Source organism: Neltuma alba, unplaced genomic scaffold (assembly GCF_004799145.2).
Source record: "Neltuma alba isolate B1F8T4 unplaced genomic scaffold, ASM479914v2 tig00012410_pilon, whole genome shotgun sequence".
Taxonomy (NCBI): Eukaryota; Viridiplantae; Streptophyta; class Magnoliopsida; order Fabales; family Fabaceae; genus Neltuma; species Neltuma alba.
The window spans coordinates 296,448-322,392 of NW_021636902.1; the positions used below are offsets into that span (position 1 = coordinate 296,448).

Genomic DNA, 25,945 nt, shown 5'->3' on the forward strand with positions numbered 1-25,945 from the left:
TGAACAAATGGAACTATTGTGCTTTCCAACAAAACCTAAATTATTTTCTATCAATCACATGGATTATTTATATGGTTGTGTGTAACACATGATTTATTGTCAATTACTAGCTAGAAGGTATATGCAATGTCATGGTTATAAGATATTTGCTTTCTCCCTTTCTAATATTGGTAAGCCACGCTTAGTTTTTTTTTTTTTTGGTTGAAGTATATATGTATATTATTATATGCAAATAGCATGACCAGTTTTATTTGTCCTCTTTTAAGTCCATTCATTATCCCCCTCTCCCCACACATAAGTCCGTTCATTCTCTATGCAAGCAGTTGTTGGTAATAGATTATATTTGGATGCCAACCTCTTTGGAAGCATAGGATATTATATCTTATATTTATTCTTTTCTTTGGATTTTTAATCATTTTTTCTAATAGTTTAAATTTAAATGAGATTTTATTTCCATCATTTCATTAATATTGTACAGATGCATATCTGTAATGGGGGTTTAAATATGGAACTAGCTTAGAGCTCATCGCAGTGATAAGCACCATGATATTTATTATTGCGGTGAAATCTAGACTATTTAGACACAGTTTTAATGATCTAGATTTAAAATTTTTAACTACTGATTTTTAAATAAAAGTTATGTTTAAAAAACTTACAGTCAAAATATTACATTTATTTTGGATTATCTACCTATTAAAAGAACACGTTTTAAAAAATAAAAAATAAAAAAAATAAATTTGAATGCTCAGTAGTGTGATGAATGCCAAAGCTAGTTCTGTGAAAATATTGTTAGTAATTTACAATCCCAAAGCACCAAAAGATCAAATTGCAAAACGATCTTTTATTATTCCTTTTAGATCATTTTCTCTATATATGATTGTTTTAAATTTTATTGTTAGATTACTTTTAAAGACACGAAACGTGATTCTCCCTCTCAATCCCAAAATCACTATGCTTTCTTTTATACAAAATTTTCACCAAAAAAGTCAAAAACTGAAATAAAATATTAAATCATTGACAAACATGCGAGGCCAAAGAGAAGGACTTAGTTGGGGTTCAATGATTTTCTTGTAGCCTCTTGTTTTCCATTTTCTGCTGCATTTTCTTGTCTGTGACTAGTTTTCATTATATTCTATCATCTGAATTTCTCAACGAATCACTCATTGATCCTGCTGACAAAGCAAAGCCTCATGCCTTACATAAAACATAATATATGTTATCCTTTAAGACTCATGCCTTTTTTTAAAAAAAATAATTGTAGCTATATGTTAGCGTTATTTTAAAAAAACGACCGAGTCTTTGACATGCAAAACAAATATAGTTTTAAAAAACGATAAAACATTACACACACAACTCCATCACCATTTCTTCTTTAAAAGAAAGTATATCTACAATACAACCCCTTTGCAGTAAGCTCGATCTAACCATCCTTAACTTTACACTTTGACAAACTTTTTATTTATTATTTATATATAATTTTTACACACATATCTAAAAGCGAAAAACATGGGAGCCCGAAGAGAAGGACTTATAGTTGGGTATCAATGTTTCTTTGATCCTGCTGAGAAAGAAAAACCTCACGCCTTACATAAAAAATAATATATTATCATTTAAGAGTCATGCCCTTTTTAAAATAATTTTAGTTAATTACATAATAATGTTGTTTTTAAAAATGAGTAGGTCCTTGGCATGCAAAGGAAATATAATTTAAAAAAAAGATAAAACATTCCGAATAGTCTGAAAACGGTATGTGTGTGTACATATATATATGGAATCTTATATATATTCCATATATAAATGTATTTGTGTGTCTATATATATATGTATCTATATATATATGTATGTAATACACACACAACTCCATCAACATTTCTACTTTAAAAGAAAGGATACTACGATACAGCCCTTTAACTTTACACTTTAACAAATTTTTTATTTTTTATTTATGCTTATTCTACATTGCCTGCAAAATTTTTAACCTAAATTTCTTTAAGAGTGAAAATTCTAGTATACATGCCTTGGTAAAAAAATTCATTTACTATTTATAATATATTATCTCCAGTATGTGTAACTGGAAGTATTTTAACTCCTTAAATAATGAAAACTAAATTTGCCTATAAAGAATTTATCATATTCAAAGCTAGATCCTTGTAAGTATTAAATAATTTATATGAAAAATATAAATAATTTGATTGTTTATTTTAAATAGGTGAAATTAATTACATAATCTATCCTTGGCATTTCTTCTTTGAAAGAAATTGTACTGTTTGATTGTTCATTGATATTAGAAGTGTCCCTTTTAAATTGCATTCCAATAAAAACTAACTTATTTCATAATAATTTTAAGCCTACTAATTAACACAACTCCATTCATTTTTTATGTGGTTAAGTGTGAATTCATGAAATTCCTAGTCAACTAATTAACAAATAGTTTGTATCTGTTTATAGGTAATTTGCCAGAAAAAATGTTTCATCATCTCCCTTCACTTGAAATCTTCAGTGTTGATGGTAATCAATTAGAGGGAAGCATTCCACAGTCAATAAGTAACAGCTCATCTTTGAAAGAATTGTATTTGGATTCAAACTCATTTACAGGTATGCAGTTACTTTTGTGTTTGCTTTTCTTTTTAATATTTTTCTCGAAAATGAAAGTTTGTTTTTCATCATTTCGTTCATATTGTTCATAATTCATATGATAAGGCTTATATCCAGCTAGTGGTTACAATCCCAAAATAGCAAATAAAGCTAAGATCTTGAACAAATGGAACTATTGTGCTTTCCAACAAAACCTAAATTATTTTCTATCAATCACATGGATTATTTATATGTTTGTGTGTAACACATGATTTATTGTCAATTACTAGCTAGAAGGTATATGCAATGTTATGGTTATAAGACTGATGAAGCCTTAGTCGTTATGGGCTCTCAAAAACAATTTAGTTCCAGATAGGGATGCACTATAGGGGCACAATCCGAGTCGTGTTCATTTTGAGGAGCCTGAAATGTTCCTATGTAATTTAAGTGACAAAACCATGCGAAAAGGTAAGATTGGGGGGTTTGTAAAATTGAATTAAGTTGCAGTTAAAAGAAGTAAAATCTTTTTGGTCTTTTTAGAATGAATTAAAACAGTAATGAAGAAAGCAATTAAATGGATAGTTTGTAAACTCAATTGATAAAAATACCCTTTGGAGAATTGATTAAGCCTTCATCACTTCAAAATATGTTGGGAGCTTACTTCAAAACCGATTTTAACTGGTTTAGAAAACCTTCCAAACTTAGGTAAATTAGCACGTTAATGAAACCTTTGACCCAAAGACTCACAACAAAACTAACCACCATCGTGAATGCACACTTGGTGAGATTGATGCAATAGTAATAACAACTTGAACACAATAACCAATTATGCTAGCAAGGCATCACACTTAATCAAAACCGAATTTCGATGAACACCAATCAAATTCACAAGACTAAATGCAGAATTCTCATTACAAAACGAATACCAAGGCACAAATTCTCAAAATCCAATCCAAAATAACAAGATCATAACATTGAATTTCAGCTTTAACAACAACACAGAAATTCTAACTAAGAACAACTGAAATGCTATTAAGTCCCAAGCTCAATCTCTCATCAAAACTCCTCAGGGCAAAACATTCTAGCCTCTCATGACTTCAGAAACAGCTCCTTCAAGCTCTGAAATCACAGCACCAGCCATAGCAGATGAAGGTGGATGATGGATGATGCAGAAAACTGATGGAATGAGGTGGAAAATGGGTGAAAATCGGTAGGAATCAATAGGAGAACCTTAAGAACCCTTGAAGAATCCTAGGAGACGAAAGTGGGAGTGTCTGGACGGTGAATGGCGGCTGGCTCATATGGTATGTTTCCCAAAATCGCAATTTGAGGTTTAAAACTTTATTCTATGTCAACGTCCTTTTCATCGCGACTAAACATCCATTTCATCGTGATTAACTAATCAAAACAAATAGCTGCATTTAGTTGGCCCTTTTTTGGAATTCCTACAATCTATTGGGTCTTAACTGCAATTTCCTTGAACTTAGGTCCTTTGGAAGTATTTTTCACTTGACCCTCGACTTGAAAATCAAATTAAGCACTTGTAATAGCTAGTTCAATTTCATAAATGATTATTAATTAAAATGATGCACAATTTGATAGTTTTGCCCCTACAAAGTGCTTAATAAGAAATCAAGCCTACGTTATAAATTACTACAATTCATATCAAAACACGCATTTTAAACCAATCAATTCCTCTAAAAACATGCAATTGGACATGAATAAATACAGTAGAACTTGGTCAAATCAAAGATATTTGCTTTCTCCCTTTCTAATATTGGTAAGACATGCTTAGTTTTTTTTTTGGTTGAAGTATATATGTATATTATTATATGCAAATAGCATGACCAGTTTATTTTTCTTCTTTTAAGTCCATTCATTATCTCCCCCCCAACCCATAAGTCCGTTCATTCTCTTTACAAGCAGTTCTTGGTAATAGATTATATTTGGATGCCAACTTCTTTGGAAGCATAGGATATTATATCTTATTTTTATTCTTTTCTTTGTTTTTAAATCATTTTCTCTAATAGTTCAAATTTAAAATGAGATTTTATTTCCATCATTTCATTCATATTTTACATATGTTATTCTTTAATAGTCATGCCTTTTTCTTAAAAAAAAAATTGTAGTTATATGTTAGCGTTATTTTGAAAAAAACGAGCGAGTCTTTAACATGCAAAGCAAATGTAGTTTAAAAAAAGGGAAAATTACGTACAGGTCCCACAGAAGGCAATTTATTACTCTGAGGTCCCACGAAATGTCAAAATCACTGACAGGTCCCAAGGAACCTCAGAGTAATATTTTCGATCTGTAAAATAATATTATTGCCCCTCATATTCCATATTCACATTTGCTCTGTCATTGCGATTTACAACCTCAGCAGCGACTATTAACAACTCAATGAGAAGGCATTAACAACTCTAGCAGTATCCATTAACAACTTACTTTATAGAATCATATAACCTCCACATAAGAGTAAATTATAACCAAATAGTATAATACAACAACTTTAACACTAAAATGGGAGGCTTTTTGATATCATTAAGAATTTTAAGTAGATCCAATCGGATTGTAGTAATATTTTAATGCCAAGATTCATTTACAACCTCAACAGTGACTATTAACAACCGAATGAGAGGGCATTAACAACCTAAGCAGTATCCGTTAACAACTTACTTTATAGAATCATATAACCTCCGCATAAGAGTAAATTATAACCAAATAGTATAATACAACAACTTTAACACTAAAATGGGAAGCTTTTTGATATCATTAAGAATTTTAACTAGATCCAATAGGATTGTAGCAACATTTTAATGCGAAAATCCATTTACAACCTCAACAGTAAGTGTTAATAACCTAAGGAGAACTGTTAACAACCTCAGCAGTGTCTGTTAACAACTGAATTTATCGGATAATATAACTTTTAACTATAACTAACTAAATTATAACTAAATAGTCTTAAAGTTAATCTTATATAGTTGTTAGAGGTTATATTATCCTATAAAGTCAGTTGTTAACAGATATTGCCTAGATTGTCAACAGCTCTCTTTGGGTTATTAATACTCACCATTGAGGTTGTAAATGGATCTTCGCATTAAAATGTTGCTATAATCCTATTGGGTTTAGTTAAAATTCTTAATGATATCAAAAAGCTTTCCATTTTAGTGTTAAAGTTGTTGTATTATATTATTTGGTTATAATTTACGCTTATATGGAAGTTATATGATTCTATAAAATAACTTGTTAACGGATACTGCTTAGTTTGTTAATGCCCTCTCATTCGGTTGTTAATAATCGCTGTTGAGGTTGTAAATGAATCTTCGCATTAAAATATTACTATAATTCTATTGGATCTAGTTAAAATTCTTAATGATATCAAAAAGCTTCCTATTTTAGTGTTAAAGTTGTTGTATTATACTATTTGGTTATAATTTACTCTTATGCGGAGGTTATATGATTCTATAAAGCAAGTTGTTAATGGATACTGCTTAGGTTGTTAATGCCCTCTCATTCGGTTGTTAATAGTCGCTGTTGAGGTTGTAAATGGATCTTCGCATTATAATATTACTATAATCCTATTGGATCTAGTTAAAATTCTTAATGATATCAAAAAGCTTCTCATTTTAGTGTTAAAGTTATTGTATTATACTATTTGGTTATAATTTACTCTTATGTGGAGGTTATATGATTCTATAAAGTAAATTGTTAATGGATATTGCTAGGGTTGTTAACGCCCTCTCATTGAGTTGTTAATAGTCGCTGCTGAGGTTGTAAATCGTAATGACAGAGCAAATGTGAATCTGGAATATAAGGGGCAGTAATGTCATTTTACAAATCGAAAATATTACTCTGAGGTCCCTTGGGACCTGTCAGTGATTTTGACATTTCGTGGGACCTCAGAGTAATAAATTGCCTTCTGTGGGACCTGTATGTAATTTTCCCTTAAAAAAAACGATAAAACATTACACACACAACTCCATCAACATTTCTTCTTTAAAAGAAAGTATATCTATAATACAACCCCTTTGCAGTAAGCTCGATCTAACCATCCCTTAACTTTACACTTTAACAAACTTTTTATTTATTATTTATATATAATTTTTACAAACATATCTAAAAGTGAAAAACATGGGAGCCCGAAGAGAAGGGCTTATAGTTGGGTTTCAATGTTTCTTTGATCCTGCTGAGAAAGAAAAACCTCAAGCCTTACATAAAAAATAATATGTTATCATTTAAGAGTGATGGGTTTTTGTAAAAAATAATGTTGGTTACATAATAGTGTTATTTTTAAAAATGAGTAAGTCTTTAACATGCAAAGGAAATATAGTTTAAAAAAAACGATAAAACATTGCACGCGCAACTCCATCAACATTTCTTCTTTAAAAGAAAGTATATCTACAATACAACCCCTCAACTTTACACTTTTAACAAATTTTTTATTTTTTTACTTATGCTTATTCTAAATTGCTGGCAAAATTTTTAACCAAATTGCTTCAAGAGTAAAAATTCTAGTATATATGACGTGTTTTACATTAGGAAAAATTAAGTTGTGCGTTGTATACAGTGCTTTGGTAAAAATTCATTAATCATTTATACTATATTATCTCCAGAATGTGTAACTGAAACTATTTTGACTCCTTAAATGAAAACTAAATTTGCCTATAAAGAATTTATCATATTCAAAGTCAGAGCCTTGTAAATATAAAATAGTTTGAATGAAAGCTAGAAATAATTTGATTAGCATTTCTTCTTTAAAAGAAATTTTACTGTACGGCTGTTCATTGATAGTAGAAGAGTCCCTTTTAAATTGCATTCTAATAAAAACTAAATTATTTTCTGATAATTTTAAGCCTCTAATTAACATAACACAACTCCATGCATTATTTATATGGTTAAGGTTGAATTATGAAATTCCTAGTCAACTAATTACCAAATATTTTGTATCTGTTTATAGGTAATTTGCCAGAAAAATTGTTTCATCATCTCCCTAAACTTGAAATCTTCAGTGTTAGTGGTAATCAATTAGAGGGAAGCATTCCAAAATCAATAAGCAGCTGCACATCTTTGAAAGAATTATATTTGGGTATTAACTCATTTACAGGTATGCATTCACGTACTCGTGTTTTCTTTTGGTTTTTTAATATTTTTCTCTAAAATGAGATTTTGTTTATCATCATTTCATTCATACTGTTCATTCATAATTCATATGATAGGGCCTATATACAGCTAGTGGTTACAATCCCAAAATAACAAATAACGCTAAGATCGTGAACAAATGGAACTATTATGCTTTCCACCAAAAGCTAAATAATTTTCTCTTACTTACATATATTATTTATATGGTTGTATCTTCATAGCAGTAATTTGCAAGGCAAGAATAATTATGTGATCTTTTTTAATTTATTATGTTCCCAGTATTTTGACAAATCATGAATTTGCATTACAAATTTAATGAATAATAATTTTGTTGGATAACTTTTAAAGACATGGAACTTGATGCTTTCTTTTAATCCCAAAGTGAACACACGCTTTCTTTTATGTATAATTTTCACAAAAATGTCAAAAATTAAAATAAAATATTGAAGAACTGAAAAACATGGGAGCCCGAAGAGAAGGACTTATAGTTGGGTTTCAATATTTCTTTGATCCTGCTGAGAAAGAAAAACCTCATGCTTTACATGAAAAATAACGTATTATCATTTAAGAGTCATGCCTTTTTTTTAAAATAATTTTAGTTGATCATATAATAGTGTTATTTTTAGAAATGAGTAGTTCTTTAGCATGCAAAGGAAATATAATTTTAAAAAAATGATAAAACATTCCGAATAGTCTGAAAACGGCATACATATATATATGGAATCTTATGTGTGTGTGTGTGTGTGTATTCCATATACATATGCATGTGTGTGTCTATATGTATATATGTGTGTGTAATACACACCCAATTCCATCAACATTTCTACTTTAAAAGAAAGGATACTACAATACAGCCTCTTAACCTTGCACTTTAACAAATTTTTTATTTCTTATTTATGCTTATTCTACATTGCCTGCAAAATTGTTAACCGAAATTGCTTTAAGAGTGAAAATTATAATATACAGTGCTTTGGTAAGAAAATTCATTTACTATTTATACTATATTATCTCCAGAATGTGTAACTGAAAGTATTTTAACTCCTTAAATAATGAAAACTAAATTTTCCTGCAAAGAACTTATCATATTCAAAGTTATAGCCTTATAAGTATTAAATAATTTATATGAAAGCTATAAACAATTTGATTGTTTATTTTAAATAGGTGAAATTAATTACATAATCTATTTTCAGCATTTCTTCTTTGAAAGAAATTTTACTGTTCGATTGTTCATTGATATTAGAAGAGTCCCTTTTAAATTGCATTCCAATAAAAACTAAATTATTTTCTAATATTTTAAGCCTCTAATTAACACAACTCCATTCATCATTTATATGGTTAAGTTAAATTAACAGAAGGACTCATAATATTAACAAAATAAATAATAAGGGTTCAATAAAAAAAACCTAATTCAAAATTTGATAAAAATACAAGGACTATATATCTATTTTCCCGATTTTTTAATACTCAACATATAATGTGCCCACATGCCTCATGTGAAAAATAGTAAAACAGCGTGATAAAATTTGTAAATTCGCTCACTCATATAATTTTTTATTTTTCAAATTCATTAATTTCAAATTAAATGATTTTTATCAACAAAAAATTAAATAATTATCCAACATACTAATCATGTCATCCCAAGTGTCATTTATGATTGTCATAATTTTTTATTTTAAAATTTTTTAAAAGAGTTCAAATTAATGTAACAAATAATTTTTTTTTGTTGTATTTTACTCTTCTGAATTGAAATGAGTATTACTTGAAATTCTTTTGTTATATTCAAGGCAAGTTCTCGACTTGTTTTTAAACACGCCAGAGTTAGTATTAATATTTGAAAGTTTTCGTATGGTAGGATAGGTTTATTTAATAATGAAGACAGAAAAGTTTGCAGTTGTGTTTTTCCTTATTTATTACAATAAACAAGAAATTTATTTAAATAAGCTGAGTATAAAATATCAATTGTGAATAATTATAAAGAATTCAATTTAAAATTTTAAATGCAGTAATTCAATAAACACTAGTTCAACCATATCTGAGCTCCAACTAGTTTAGAAGAAAAAGCTCAAAAAAAAAATAAATGAGAATACGAGATGTTTTAAATAGTCTGACTAATAATTAAATTATATTATCTTAAGTCATTCATATTGAGGTGGAACTATTCAGCATGTTCAATTTTTTACAAAATTAAATAAAGCCTTTAAACAAAAAATATCCACTAATAATTTCTTAATAATTATTTTACTTTGAAATTTAAAAGAAGTATGAAAAATCAACAGGAGGGAGAGAGCGTGGGAGATTACATTAAAAAAATGTGGAATCATTAAACATTACGTGGAACTTTTTTGTTAAGCAAAGTATACTTAATAATTTCTCACTAAAACTGCACCTAAAAAAAAAATCCTTCATGCATAGATAAATTGCTGAAAAAATAGTCTAATGCTTTATGCCGCACATGATTAACGGAAAATGCATAAAAGTTAGATAGTTAAACTTGATGCACTCATTTGCAATATTAAAAGGTAAGAAATTTGATGGTTAGAGAAAATTTGCCTTTTCCCTTTTTAATATTTATGCACGGATTAATCAGTATAGCACACATGTTTCAAGTTTTTGAAATTAGTATGTAAGACGTGAAGTCTCTTTATTATTTATGTATATTATATGCAAACAATATTATAATGCCAAAATAAAGAAAAGGTAAGATCATGGACAGATGGGACCACTTGATATCTAAAACATGGAAATTAACAAATTTTTTTAATTTTAATCTTAATCTACCACATCATTTGTATACTTCGATCAATAAAATGGCTTTATATATGCTTTTGTTCAGGAATCATTCCAAGTGAGATTGGAAATTTGACAAACCTTGAAATTCTTAGTTTTCGCTACAACAATTTGCAAGGTAATAGTTTTAATTATATGATTGTCTTAGACCATGTTGGGTGTTTTTGTTTTTGTTTTCATCTCTCGAATGAAACATAATTCTAAAATGAGATTTTGTTTTTCATTTCTTTCATTCATGTTGAAGAATCATGAGAATCTGATCAAAAAGTTTGCATTTGTAATAGAAATCCTTGCGAAGAGAATAAAATATAATTTTGGATCATTAAAAAAATTAGGGAATTGAAGCGCTGTAAAAACCGGTCTGGAAAAACTTTGTGGACCACCAATATATGATGTGGTGTAGCAATCTTCAGGGACACCTCCCAATTTTTAAAAAAGAGACATAAAATATAAGTTTGGATCGTTAAAAGAATTAGGGAAGCCCTATAAAACTGGTCTGGAAAACCATTATGGATTATCAATATATGATGTGGTATAGTAATATTTAGGGATACCTCCTAATGTTTACCCCGAATGTTTGTTTTTATTTAATGAAAGGATTTGTATTTGAAAAGATAATACTTCCAATTCTCTTGTCAACATATACATAACTCGTATTTTGTCCGCTTTTACATTGAAACACGTGAAATTTCATCTTTAATTTTATGATTTATCTCCAAAATGTGTAACTAAAAGTATTTTAATTCCTTAGAGAAAAACTAAAATTCAGCTCCTTTTTGCCTCTGATGAATTCATCCTGAGATCTTAAATTTAGATCCTTTTTAAATACTTCAATAACTATAATACAAAATATAAATACCTACTCCTATAAAAATGAAAAGCAGCAAGCTCCGCTTGAAGAAGCGAGCCCCCATCAGAGAAAGCCATTGCATGCTAGCCTCTTGTATAGGGTTCCAAACCTGCGCAACCCTAAACTACAAGCTTTTAGATAAGGGGAGATTAATTCCATAGTCTATGACCTTCAGCAATTCTTTTTTGAAAGAAATTTAACATCCAATTGGTCATTAATATTGGAAGAGTCCATTTAAACTACGGTCCAACAAAAAAATAAATTATGTTCTATTAATTTTAAGCATCTAATTACCAAAATTCCATGGATTATTTATATGTTGTGTACGGACACTACCAAGTAATTAACAAATATTTTGTATTTATTTATAGGAGAAATTCCTTCATTCATGTGGAACATGCCTTCTTTGACATATGTCAACTTTGGCCACAATCATTTAAAGGGTAATTTGTCAGAAGAAATGTGTCATCATCTCCCTTTGCTTGAAGTCTTTGTTGTTGTTGATAATCAATTAGAGGGAAGCATTCCACAATCAATAAGTAACTGCACATCTTTGAAGGAATTATATTTGGATGACAATTCATTTTCAGGTATGTATTTACTAATGTGTTTTCTTTTCTTTTTAATATTTTTCTCTCAAATGAGATTTTGTTTATTTCCTAAAATCCCAATCATGAACAGATGGACGTCCGGAAATTTGTGACACAGAAAAACGAAATCCTCACATATACTATTTGATGGCAAAACTCCAAGCCATCCAATACTTTTTTATCAAGATTTTTTCTGTCTCTTACTTACTTTAATTTTATTTTTTCAGATCAGTTTGGAGTTGGTTTTACTTATTTATCATATATATAAATTGTAACGATTCAACATTGTCTAATTGAAATTAAATTTATAATATTTTTAAAAAATTGCACCGTAGTAATTAAAAAATGTATAATAAACAAAAATTATTTAGATATGTATAAAAGATCAATTACAAATTATACAATAAATGTAACTCATAAAATGCTTGACCAACTAAATTTAAATGCAACATACATGCTTCTTATATGCCGGTCCTTTTTTCCAGGTTTTATCTGTTTCCTAGCAACTTTAATTTTATGTTTTTTTCCCCTATAGAGTACATTTTTTTTCATGTGTTATGCTTCTTTTTCAATTTTTCATTTTTCAAATTCGTTCATTTCATATTAAATGCTTATTCAATAATTAACAGTACAAAAATTTTATTTTTCAAAAGAAATACTAGTCATTTCACCTCAAGTGTAATTTATGATTTTCTTAAGTTTTTTCATTTCTAAATTTTACAAAGACTTGAGCAAATGAAAAATAATTTCTTGGTACATTTTACTCTTTTGGTTGAAGTGAGTATTACTTGAAATTCTTTTTAATATATTTAACGTAAGTTTTAGAATTATTCTTAAACATACCATTTTTAATAATATTCGATAATTTTTGTGTAATATTTGATAATTTCTTCTTTTCTATACACACACGAACACGCGGTAACAACTCTATCTTTTAATTAAAATTAAAATTATATTGACATTTTTCCCAACAAAAAAATTACAGCATATGAATTAAAAATTTGAAATAAAACAAAAGATTTTTTCTAAATAGATATAAAAATCAATTACAAATTATAATATAGAAATCAAATAAAAATTTAAATACAACTCAAACTGATGAAGAATAATATGAGATATTTTAATTGTTCAACAAATAGAAGAATCGGTCTGCACGTTGTGAAATTAAGTAAAGCTTTTCGAGTTTTTCACATATTAATTTCCTGGAGGGATAAACTGCTGAATAAGTAGTTTAATGCTATAGGCAACACATGATTTATTGGCAATGCGCAAATAACTAATAGACGAAGCTAAAGCAAACACTCAAAAAAAATCCTAGCATACAAGTAGTTAGCCAATACCAGTCCTAGATAAAGAGTCACAATTAGAAAGCTGAAGATCATGCTGCAGAATATGAAACAGAAAGGGTGGTTCAGAAAACCATCCTTGTGATACCACTCCTTTCAAAATCTCTGCTGCTAAATAATCAGTAGCTCTACTGCCCTTGTAAGAAACCAAAAACAGACCAATTTTGCACAGTCAATAAGATTTTAAAAGAATTATATTTGAATATTAACTCATTTACCGGTATGTACTTTTGTATGTCCTATTTTTTTAGAGATTTTATCTATCTCTTAATTACTTCAAGTAGTTAGCCAATCTCAGCCCCAGTTAAAGAGTCACACTTAGAAAGCTCAAAATCATGCTGCAGAATATGCACCAAAAAGGTAGTGGTTCAGAAAACCATCCTTGTGGTACTACTCCTTTTAAAACCTATGCTGCTAAACAATCAGCAGCTCTATTGCCCTTACGAGAAACCAAAGACAAAGATCAATTCTGCAACAATCTCAACTTTGAATAACAGTTTAGCATGACATCTTCACAGCTCCAATCACATCCCTTGAATTTAGAAGCTCTCAATCTATGAAATAGCCCTTGACAATCAATTTCAACTATCACCTTCTTTCCTTCCCACCTCTCACTGCAATATAAAGCTTCCAAGATTACCAAGGTTTCTGCAATAAGAGCTGAATATGCCTTAACCTTCATTCCCAAACCACCAACAAACACACCATTCTCACCTCTTCCCACCAACCCTAAAGAAGCAGCCATATCAAATAACTTGAAAGAAGCATCCACATTCAACTTGATTGTTGCATTCTCAGGTGCCCTCCAAATCCTCGCTCTTTCAATACCATTGCCCTCCATCTTATGTCTCCCCTTTTGTCTTTGAGCCTCATCATAATCACTAACTAGCCTCAACAACCTTGCTACACATCTGATAGCATCCACCTCAGCACCTTCAAAAATATGCCTACACCTAGCTTTCCAAGTTTTCTTCTAAAAAGACCTTCCTTGATGGTCAAAGCTCCATTCACTACTCTCCACATAAAATGACCTACTTTGGGTGGAATCTTCAGCTTCCACAATTGATTTCACAGCTGTTCAGATATCTTATAGGAGCCTCTTGGATCTCTTAATCTTCTACCATCTTCTCTGCCCAAAGGCCAAAGCTACCCTATTACCCAACTTCACAGAGTAATTAGAATCTCCACTCATCATCCAAAGACACTTGTCTACCAAATTTGATCCAGGAATATTAATAAAGTTAATGAGAGCTTTATCTTCATCACAGAACCAATCTTCCATTCCTTCAAAACACCAAGAATTATTTCTGATTAAGCTCTTGACAATCAAACTCATTTTCTTCATCCAAATATCTGGAAGCCAATGCATACCCATTAGATTCGGGAATAATCCAATTGTCAACAAAATTTCTGATCCTATTTCCAGTCCCTACTCTCCAATAGAGATCCTTATTTATTAAATCTCTTCCTTATAAGATGTTGGACTAGCCCCAAGAAGATCTACAACGTTGCTTTGCCTGCAAAAAAATCAATATCCACGAAATACAAACCCTTCAAAATCCTACACCACAAAGCATCTGGATTTTGAGCCAACCTCCATGCAGTCTTAGCAAGGAGAGCTTTATTAAACAACTCTAGATTCCTGAAACCCATTCCACCTTCACTTTTTGTGAAGCTCAGTGATTTCCAAGATTTCCAGTATATTCTACCTTCTTTTTCCCTTTGACCCCATCAGAACCTTGGCATCATACCATCTAATTCAACACAAACCTTCTTTGGAAATCTGAAACAAAACATAGGAAGCACAGGTATTACAGTTCCTACTGCCTTAATCATCACTTCCCTCCCTACAAATGTCAGAAACTTCTGTTTCTATCCCTGTAATTTCAAACTAAGCTTTTTTTTTTTAAACAAACAAAAGAGCCTCTAACTTCAACTTTCCCCATATCATTGGCATTCCCAGATATTTACTAGGATTATCACTTGCTTGAATCCTCAAAACCTCATATACTTCCTTCTTAACATCCTCAGTTGTAGTCTTCAAAAAAAATAAACAGGACTGTCAAAATTTAGTAGCAATCTAATATGCCTTTCAACACTTAACAATTTTGCTTCCTTGCATTCACAAAAAATAAAGCATCCTCATAAAAAAAATAGTGAGACAATAATGAAACTTCCTTGTGAAGAATGAATTGTTAGTCACCTTAAGTCCCCTTCAAAATAAAACAAATTAATGCAATATAGTATACGATCCGGGTCATATTCTCTTAACATCTGACCTCTCCTCTTCCTCCATCAATGGCCTTTTCAACCCAATCTTCCTCAAACCTGTTACCATCTTTGACACAGGAGATACACTCCCATATAATACTATTGCCTTAGACATATTGCTGCCTTTCTTAGGTAGAGACAAAGCTTTCTCTTCCTTCTCCTCAGACCTATAAATTACAACCTCCTTCACTCCTTTTTTTAATTGAAATTGACCTAGCCTCCTGATGTCCACTAGTTCCTACAATAACCTCTTCCTTCTTATTCTTCTTAGCAACCGTGTTACTGCTCAAATCCACCTGCTCAGTCTTCTTATCACCTGTGTTCTTTTCTTTATTTACCTTATCTTCCTTCCAAGGTAATTCAATCTGTTTGCCTTTATCATTCGTCTTTCTTAACTTTATACAGTCCACTTCTTCCTAACTATCCTTATAGATAACTACTAACTCATCCATCTTTCTAGCAGCCTGTACTCCCAACCAATTTCCATACTTTGTAGAGCCAGTCTCTTTGTTGTCCTTGTACATACAGCTTTGGATGTCATACCCCAGTCTCCCACAAGCAAAGCACAAATTCTGCAATCTTTCATATCTCACCTTGATCGATATAAGATGCTTATCAGGTGGTAGAGCACAAAGTCCAGTAACTAGAGGTCTCTTTAAGTCTAGAGATTTCTTTAAACCCACAAGCACTCAAGCACGAAGAAAACTCCTAGTTAACAGACCATCACACTTAGATCCTCCACAAGAACCACCTCTCCAATCCTCGAGCCAAGTCTAATGGCATTTTCAACATCTATCACCGACAATGGAAGGTTCTAAAATTGGATCCAAAAGGGGCACAAGTCAAAGTTCACCTCACTACCTACCATATCTTCCTCCCACTTTTGAATATACAAGAGCCATCCATTAATTGACCATGGCCTCCCTCATAGAATTCTTCTATAATCTTCTCGATATCTAAATTCAAACACAAAAGTTTTCTAATCCATCTCTACAATTTCCAGATCCCCTTTCTTTTCTAGATTCCACTCCTTTCTGATCATCTAGATTACCACAACAACATTCATATTCTTCTCTGTAATCATTCTTCCAATTAGAGCACCACCCCCAAACCTTCTCTCTTCTTTCTTCCTACACACCAAATCAACCTCAGGAGTCATCTTATTCTCTTTCAACTTTGTTTCTCTCGAGCTTTCTCCAACCTCAATCGACCTCATTCCTCCGATCATTTGTTCCTCACCACACTTCTCTCTAACAGAGAAATACTGAGAAGCCACTCTTTTCACCTACGCTACAGTGGGGGATGGATGACACTCTAAAGAACCTCCTTCATAGCTGTAATCAATGACAGAACAAGAAGTTACGAACGCGATGATAACCATCATAACTAACTCTCACAAGGAGAGAGAACCTTTTTTTTATATGATTCAATTTGATGGTTATAAGAAATTCAGTTTTTCCCTTTCTTTTTTTTTTTTTTGTTTTGATAGCGACTTTTTCCCTTTCTAATAATTTAGTGTTTGGAATTAGTAGGATGCGAACTTTTTTTTTTGGGTACTTTGATCAATGAAAAAGCTCCATATCGCATTTAATGTGCCCACGTGTTTTATTTTTTTTACACACACGCTTAGAGATTTTAATTTTATAAATTAAAATTGAAAAATTAATGAGTTAATGTACATATTTGACACATATATTTTGGTAGAAACTCATTGACTAGTATCCTTTTATATCTATTACTTATTTATTTATTTTGAAAGTTTGTTTATCATGTTCAATTAAATGTGCTAATATGAAAACAAATAATGATCAGCATAAAACTTTAATATTCGGAGACTTAGTTTTTTAACTACTTTTAATCAATTAGCGGGGGAAATATTATTTATACTAAATGTTTTTTTGTGTAACATTAAAATTTAAGACACGGATAGCATAGTATATAGTAGTATTTCTTTTTTGCCATCATAGATAGCGTAGTATATATTTGTTAGGGGGGCTGTTATATCATTTTCGAACAAAAATCATTCAATACGCATATATGAAAAGAACTCCTCCGACCTCAATACTTAAATTTCAAATCATTAAAAAAATTTCTAATAAATTAACTAAATCAGGACATGGTCATATTATGATATTAAATACATCAAATTAAGTTTGCAGAAAACAGTAGTCTTTTGTACACCATTGCGGATCTTATTAGAATATGTATTGGTTTATATTGTATATATAAAATGATGTATTCTTTTATTCCATACATATTGTATATAAAACATATCAACTATTATATCTCCATTTTTCCCTAGTAGCTTTTTTTGTGAGAATGTTATTCATCCATCAATTTTTTTGTCCAGGTTTTGTACCCAGAGGGATAGGTGGTCTTGATAAACTTGGTAAATTAGACTTATCCAGTAATTACTTCAAAGGACCTATTCCTTCCAACATATTCAACATTTCAACATTAACATTTTTAAACCTTGGCAGCAACTCCCTCTCTGGCGTTCTCCCATCACATTTAGGAAATGGCCTTCCCAATTTGGAGAAGTTAGGGTTGGATGGGAATGAACTAACTGGACAAATTCCAAACAGCATATCAAATGCTTCTAAGCTCATTGTGTTACACTTGTCATTGAATAAACTTACCAAAGCTATACCCAATGTAATTGGAAATTTAACAAGCTTGATTGACTTAGCTTTGGATGGGAATGAATTGACTGGTTTGATTCCATATACATTTGATAAATTACGGAGCCTTCAACGTTTAAGCCTGAGCAACAACAAATTACAAGGTTCCATTATAAATAACTTTTGCCAACTCAAAAGTCTAAGTGAGTTGAATCTTGCCAACAACATGTTTTTGGGAGCAATTTCGGGATGTCTTGGGAATACTTCTTTGCAAAAGTTGAATTTTAGCTCTAACAAATTTGTTTCTCATATACCCTCTTCTCTTTGGAGTCTCAAAGATTTATTGGTTTTAGATATATCCTCCAATGCATTGAGTGGAATAATTTCAGCAGAGGTATCAAACTTGAGAGCAATTATACTATTGGATTTGTCAAGAAACCAAATTTCAGGAAGCATCCCTACAACAATGGGTGGGTTGCAGACTTTGCAAAACTTATCTTTGGCTCACAACAAATTACAAGGGCCTATACTTGAATCACTAAGTGACATGGTCAGTATTGAGTCAATAGATCTTTCTCATAATTATTTGTCTGGTGTGATTCCAAAGTCCTTAGAGTCACTGCACTATCTTAAATCTATTAATCTTTCCTACAATTTATTGGATGGAGAAATTCCAAATGGTGGTCCTTTTCAAAATCTCACTGCTCAATCTTTTATGATGAATAAAGGTCTTTGCGGGAAATCCCACCTACACGTCCAACCATGTAGGAAAGGAAACAAGCCCATAACAAATAAAGTGATGTTGGCGATAAAATGCTTAGTGCCTATCATGGTTGTCATTTTGCTTGTTACAGGCATTGTCTTTCTAAAGCATAATAGAGACGACGCTAACTATGCAACCAATAGGGATTTAACAAATTTGGATGCACCAACTAGGATATCTTATTATGAGCTTTTACAGGGAACAAATGGATTTGATGAGAGGAATCTTCTTGGCTTTGGAAGTTTTGGATCAGTGTACAAAGCAATTCTTCCAAATGAAAAGATAGTTGCTGTCAAAGTGTTTAACATAGACATGGAAGAAGCATTGAGAAGTTTTGATATTGAATGTGTTGCTATGCGTAATTTTCGCCATCGTAATCTCATTAAGATCATTAGTAGTTGCTCAAATGATGATTTCAAGTCTCTAATCATGGAATTCATGTCAAATGGAAGTCTTGATAGATGGTTGTACTATCATAACTATTGTTTAGATATCTTGCAGAGATTGAATATAATGGTTGATGTGGCTGCTGCATTAGAGTATCTTCATCATGGTACTTCTACTCCGATTGTTCATTGTGACATAAAACCAAGCAATATTTTGTTGGATGAAGATATGGTGGCTCATCTTAGTGATTTTGGTATAGCTAAACTATTAGATGAAGGACAGTTGGAAACTCATACAAAAACATTGGCTACAGTTGGCTATATGGCACCAGGTAATAGTTTAATAATAATATTTTAGTTCAATTATGTTGTTTTTTTGTTATTCTATGCAAAATTTTATATTATTCAATCATTGATATGGAAACATATTTTCCATTCCTATATGCAAAGATTTTTATTAGCTATATAAAAGAAAAGTTTAACAGCAAACCTTATATTCTCTTTTGACATATAGAGTATGGCTCAAAAGGAGTAGTTTCTTTCAAAGCAGATGTGTATGGCTATGGTATCATGCTAATGGAGATGTTTACAAGGAAGAAGCCAACTGATAAAATGTTTGTTGAAGGTCTTGATTTGAAAGATTGGGTTAGCAAATCAATACCACATTCAATCATCGATATTCTTGATGTCAATTTGCTGCATGAAGGGAATCCAAATATCAACAATATATTACCACATATATCATCAATTTTTGAGTTAGCATTAAGTTGTTGCACTGAATCACCAGAAGCACGAATTATGATGACTGATGTTGTGGTCTCTTTGAAAAAGATAAGGTCATATTTACATAAAATGTTAGAGATGCACTGCTAGTTTAATAATCTTTGTATGAAGGATTTAGTTACTGTTTCCTTTGTCCTTTGCTCTATTTTGTCTATGAAACATGTGGTATGTTAAAAAAGCAATGATTTACGTGCTTGTTATATTAATATATGAAGTCTTTACATTTTTATGTTTTGAGTCATTTTCCTTTTTCTTATATTTTGTTCATTACAATTGTATTTAGCTATTTGAATTGCATTTAATCCTTTTTTCTTCTTTTGAAGAAAAAGGATTATTGTTTTTGGCAACACCTATATACCAATTATGTTGTTCTCTCTTGTTAAATTTGTTTTGTACATCTAACATTAATGCGTGATTCTTTTCCTTGTGAAATTCTTATATCCCTCATAAAAGGTTCAAACTCACAATTTTACATTTAAAAAGGTTTTGAAGAAGGTGTTTAGTACCACAAGACCCAACTATTTGTGTTTTGTTTCATGAAAAGAAAACAAAAAATCACAAGCATACAATTTTTTTGGCCTCCCCAAACAATACAACTGAAAACTGAACACCTCAATGACCTAAAATCAACCAATCATGTCCTTACAACTGAAAATTGTTCAGTGTTTCACGAAAAATAGGAAATCACTTCCCCCATTTTGTTTTTGTCGGAGGAAATCATGTATTTCCCTCCGTCCCTTAAACAACCACCACTTGTCCCCATTTATAAAAAACGTTCGCATAATGTCTCAAACTTTATTGGCTAATTTTTTGTCTTCCCCCTATTAATTAGTTTAATACTCAATATATTTATTTTCTCATTTTTTTTAAAGTATCATTCATTCATCTCTTCATCACACATTCTCCCATTTTCATAGTTGTTTTTAATAATTTTCTTATTCTCTCTCTTATACTTTCTCTTATCATCCAAATGGTAGCTGTTGAGGTTAATATGAGAGCTCATAATTTGCCACATCATTATACTATTAAAAATAAATTTTAGTTATATTGTCAAATTTCTTACCAGCTTTGATTTTTTTAAAGATTTTTTTAGCATGGAATATCTAATCTTTTTTGCAGCTATCTCATTTCAAATAGAAGAATTATGTGAGGTCAAGACTAATTCATACAACCATGATGGATGAAACTCAATCACCAAATATTTATAATATACAATTTTATGGACCTATCTAATTTGAAAAAGAAGATTTATCACATTCCAATCTAATATACATGAAGACAAACAGGACCATAAAAAGTTGCAAAGTTATATCAAGTCTTTTAATGTTTTTTAATTTCTAATAGGATAATGTGTTTAAATATCTTAGAAGTATTCAATTAGAGTATATATTTTCCATCCACAAATAGTTTATTCCTTTAGCTTTAAGGATTCAAGATATTTACCAAAGCATAAACTACATTTTACACTTTGTGAATTGGTTAAAAATAATCACCCCTGTGGATAAAAAAGAGAACAAAAATTTAATCTCTCATTTCTTTCATTAACTCTTTATGATTTGTTTAATTGCCACCTACCCTTTTCTAGTCCTATTAAAAATTGTCTAAGATGATTACCTATTTCATTGGTGAAGGTATGTTTTACTTACACCCTGAACGATCTTATAATCATTGGAGCCCATTCCTTTGGATTAAGAGTGGAAACAAAAACTACAGGCTTAACTTCAATAACAGTCTCCAAACACCATGAAATGTTTTAAGCCATGAGAGAACAAACTTCTAGCAATAAAATGGTTCATTTTTTCTGATCTACCTTCCACTCTTTTAGCCGGAGATGCTTTCTTTCTATGTGCTTTTGCTCTTAATTTCCTCTTTTTTGGAAAGGAAGACAGAAAGGAAGGGTGAGAACTTACTGTTTTAATACTTGCATAATTATTTTTGTTAAAAAATAGATGAGAACTACTGAGGCAGCTCAGTGATAACAAATTGAATGATGCATTATGAACCACAGGTGGTCAGTTTGTTTTGCATCAAATCATAGGTTAGGCTGTAATTTTCACTTTCACTTAATTAACATCTCGTAGTTATTACTTGCTTAGTATGAAACTAATTATTGACAGGTTGTTCGTCCTGCATTGGATGTTGAAAGGGCTGCATCCTCTAGTAATCCTTTTTTACCATTTCAAAGTTTGAGTCTTTTGTGGATTGGTGATATTTCTTCATTCATATTATTTTTTGATTATTAAATACCTAGCATGTTCGTTGGATTCACCAGTAAGTATTGGCATTATATAAATTTCTGATGCTCCCTTTTCTTTTCCAAGAACCTTTGGTAAATCAAGTTGGGTTATATCATCCATTTTTGGTGGTGATAACCGTGAATCTGCAATAGATAGTACAGCTAGTAGAGGACATAGTGAAACAGTTCACGTGATGGCACTGATTGAACCCAATTCTTCATTGTCTTTTCATATCACTTTAAGGGTTTTTATCATAGTTAGTAGCTCTTTTAGTGTTTATTGTGCTTAATTTATATTAAAGTGCCTTACCTTGAATTAGTGCATAATAGGGGCAAAATTGTCATAACTGGAGATTAATTATTATTAATTGATTTCCAGGATAATTAATGCTACATTATGTATGATTTTCCTTGTAGGTACTTTGGGAGAAATTTGGGTAAATTTGAAAATTACACTTTAGTCCCAACATTAAAGGTAGTAAAAGATCGAATTAATCACAGAAAAGGGCCCCAGAATTCAAGAAATTACACCAGAGGCCTTGAGTAAATGAAGCTTTGCGTTTTGGCTGAAAAGTACCATCTACTTTGGCGGATTTGTCAGAATTGCGGAAGTCGCGATTTCAGGATTTTGATTCGGATCCCTAAGCTTCAACCCGACCCAAAACCACCTCTAGTAGCTAGTATAAGCTGAGTTTCAACCTAAGGAAGCCTCATTCAGTCTCTCCTCACCTTTCTTTGGTCGAATCATCCTCTCATCTCCTCCTTCCATCAATTCTTCATTACATTCTATCATCTTTCCCTTTAATCCATCCATAACCTCTTCTTCCATGGAGATTCGACTGTTGTTGTTGGTTGGAGCAATGCTTGGAGCTATGGAGGGCTAGGGGTTCTTCAACTCTTGAAAATGGTTGATTGGCATGAGTTCTAAGAGCTTCAAAGGGGAGTTAGCTTCATCCATAGTTCTAGTTGTTTATTTATGAATTTCTAGGTCTTAGGATTTGTAAATTGGGGTTGAACTGTTTTGATTATGGTTGTAATCAATTCTGGATGATTATCTTGTGTATTGGATTAGTTAATGTTGAATTTGAGCTTCAATACGACTCTTTTGATACTCTCTTTCTCGCATGGTGTTGTTTGATTGTTGAGTTAATCTAGGCTTACATTAAACCAAGTGCATTAATTAATCTTAATACACACACTAAGTGAGCTTAATAGGATCTTATAAGATGGGTGGCCATTGATTAAGATCCTAGACTTAAAGGGTTCTTTAAGGTTTTTTCTTTAGAAAACTTGGTGATTTTTACTCCCAAAATCATTTTGAACTATGATTGCCAAAGGTCCATTTTCAAGAGGTTTTATCAACTGTTTCAACACTTGTTTCCCATCCATTCCATCCTAATTTCCCAAAAATCCAAACATATATTTACATTGCATTTTACTCAATTAATAGTTTTAATGAAATCCCCCAACTCTTCCCTAGTCAATTTGCATTTTCATGGCATTTAGTTAACTTAGGATCAATAGTTAAGGCTCCAACAAGTGAAACGACCCAAGGTTGTGCCTATAGTACAATCCTTGGTTTTAATTTTGAATTTGACCCCAAGATGTAAGCAAGACAGGTCATATTTTAGGCACAGTCCTTTTCTATGATCCATTTAAGAGAGGTATATCTACTAATTTGTTAATTGAATCAAATGTTGCTTGCACATAAATTTGCCTAATGTGCTTGGGTCCATGTAGCCCCCTCCTATCTTGAGGTCATCTGAGAGCAGTTCAGAGGCAGAAGCTATTGAGATTACACCCATGAAGTTTCTTTTGAGATCATGTTACGACATTGTTAGAAGGAATTTGAGGACTTCGTACCCAAACAACTATGCACTTCTTGGTATTTCATGTCCTTCTACTAAACTTTGCAAATTTCATGTTTATAAACTTTGATACTGTGATGATAATATAGATTGGTTGGTCAGTTGCATTCATACCATAGGGATGGTAAGGATCAGAGTAAGTGGCTGGTAAAAATATGTGATGGATATGATGGATATCATCTTACCTATGAATTATGGAAAATGGTGGGTGTATAATAAATACATTTGAAATCTATTAGGTACTTCTTTTGTCTCATTCTAATGGCTACCAAGCGGCATTTTTTGTGTACTTAGAATAGATGACTTCAACCAATATTTTCATCCATGATGTAATGTGTTTGTGTATGCTTTTTCTTCTTTAAACCTTTTAAATATTAACTATATTCCTTATGTCCAATCTGTTGGAACTATTAAGTGTTTGTGTTCCTGAATTTTCAAAGCTATTCAATTCTGACAATACTGAACCATACGTAGGTAAACAATACAAAACGAAACCTACACAACGTTTTTATTTAAAAGCTTTATAGGTGATTTACTGTGACCTTAGCCCTCTAAATTCATGTAAGTCTTCAAGGATCATCTGAAGTTTTGTCTTCATATAATCCTTCAAGGATTATCTGAAGTTGTCCTGTTGACTGTGTTCTGCATTTTGCCATTGAGAGAGAACCTGTTTGAAGAGATGTTGCAAGAAGGCATTGTCGAGAAATGCTCCAAATTTATCAACAGGCTTTTAGTATGGGTAGTTAGTAGTCTTATTTTAACTAGCAATGCCATCTAATTGGATTTCCATTCTGTTATATGCCAAGTTAGGTTCTCCTCTAATTGAGATTGTTTTTCTGATGTTCTTGTGATAATCATGATACATCGTGTTCATTTGCTTGATTGGGTACTCTTAATTATGTTTCCATTCTGTCTCTGTTATTATTTTTAAGTCCACTAACTTTTAGGAGAACAAAATTTGGAGTAATGAAATATGGTTGGCTCCTGATAGCTGTATTTCCTCTTAGTAGCAGTTGAATAGACTACCTCTGAGAGCTGAAACAGTTAAAAGGGGTTACAGTTTGTGTAAACCAACTGGTCAACCTAATATTAGTTGAATGCCGACTTCATCAACAGGTTCTGCAAGCAGTTCTAGAAGGTCTTCTCACTCTGGGGAGGTTCAATCGCCACTTCATGCTAATTCAGATTCCAATGGAACTGGGAGGCCGTCAGGCTATTAATCCCTGGTTGGTTTATGAGTTGGCTGAGCATGGTTGTTGAGCTGGCCAGGAGGAAGTTGTTTTAAGTTGCTACTTTGTTTTACAAAAGGTTCTCTTTTATCCCTTAATATAACATTGGCTTTATTTGTAAGGCTCTAAAAAGAATAACAGGAGCAAATTTTGTCCCATTTGTAGGAAATGGTTTTTAATAAATGATATGCATTTACTCCTCCGGTTCTTAATATACGACCCAATTCTTGAGTTGGTTTTGGTCCTAAATATAAGACCCACTTTTCATATTTATCAATTTTCTCTAAATTACCCCTATGGATATTCTCTCAACTATAACCAAGTAGAAGAGGGAGAGGGGTATTAAAAAAGATGATTGTGGTGTTTTAGGGAAAATGTGTCACTTTTCTTATAATTAACTAATTTACCTAACTTCCTTAATCTAATCAAATTAGTTAAATGGGTCTTATATTAAGGACCGGAGGAGTATATCTTCAAACCTTGTGCTGCTGGGGTATGATAT

General features: G+C 31.3%; 1 protein-coding gene across 1 annotated transcript; it reads left to right on the forward strand.

Moving 5' to 3' along the window:
• Positions 1-16,859: 16,859 nt before the first annotated feature.
• LOC114726911 (receptor kinase-like protein Xa21) lies at positions 16,860-25,474 on the forward strand. Its single transcript, XM_028913630.1, has 6 exons — positions 16,860-16,893; positions 17,908-19,659; positions 19,842-20,163; positions 24,304-24,350; positions 24,826-24,953; positions 25,331-25,474. Exons 1-6 carry the CDS (start codon positions 16,860-16,862, stop codon positions 25,472-25,474), a joined length of 2,427 nt encoding a protein of 808 aa, XP_028769463.1.
• Positions 25,475-25,945: the final 471 nt, after the last annotated feature.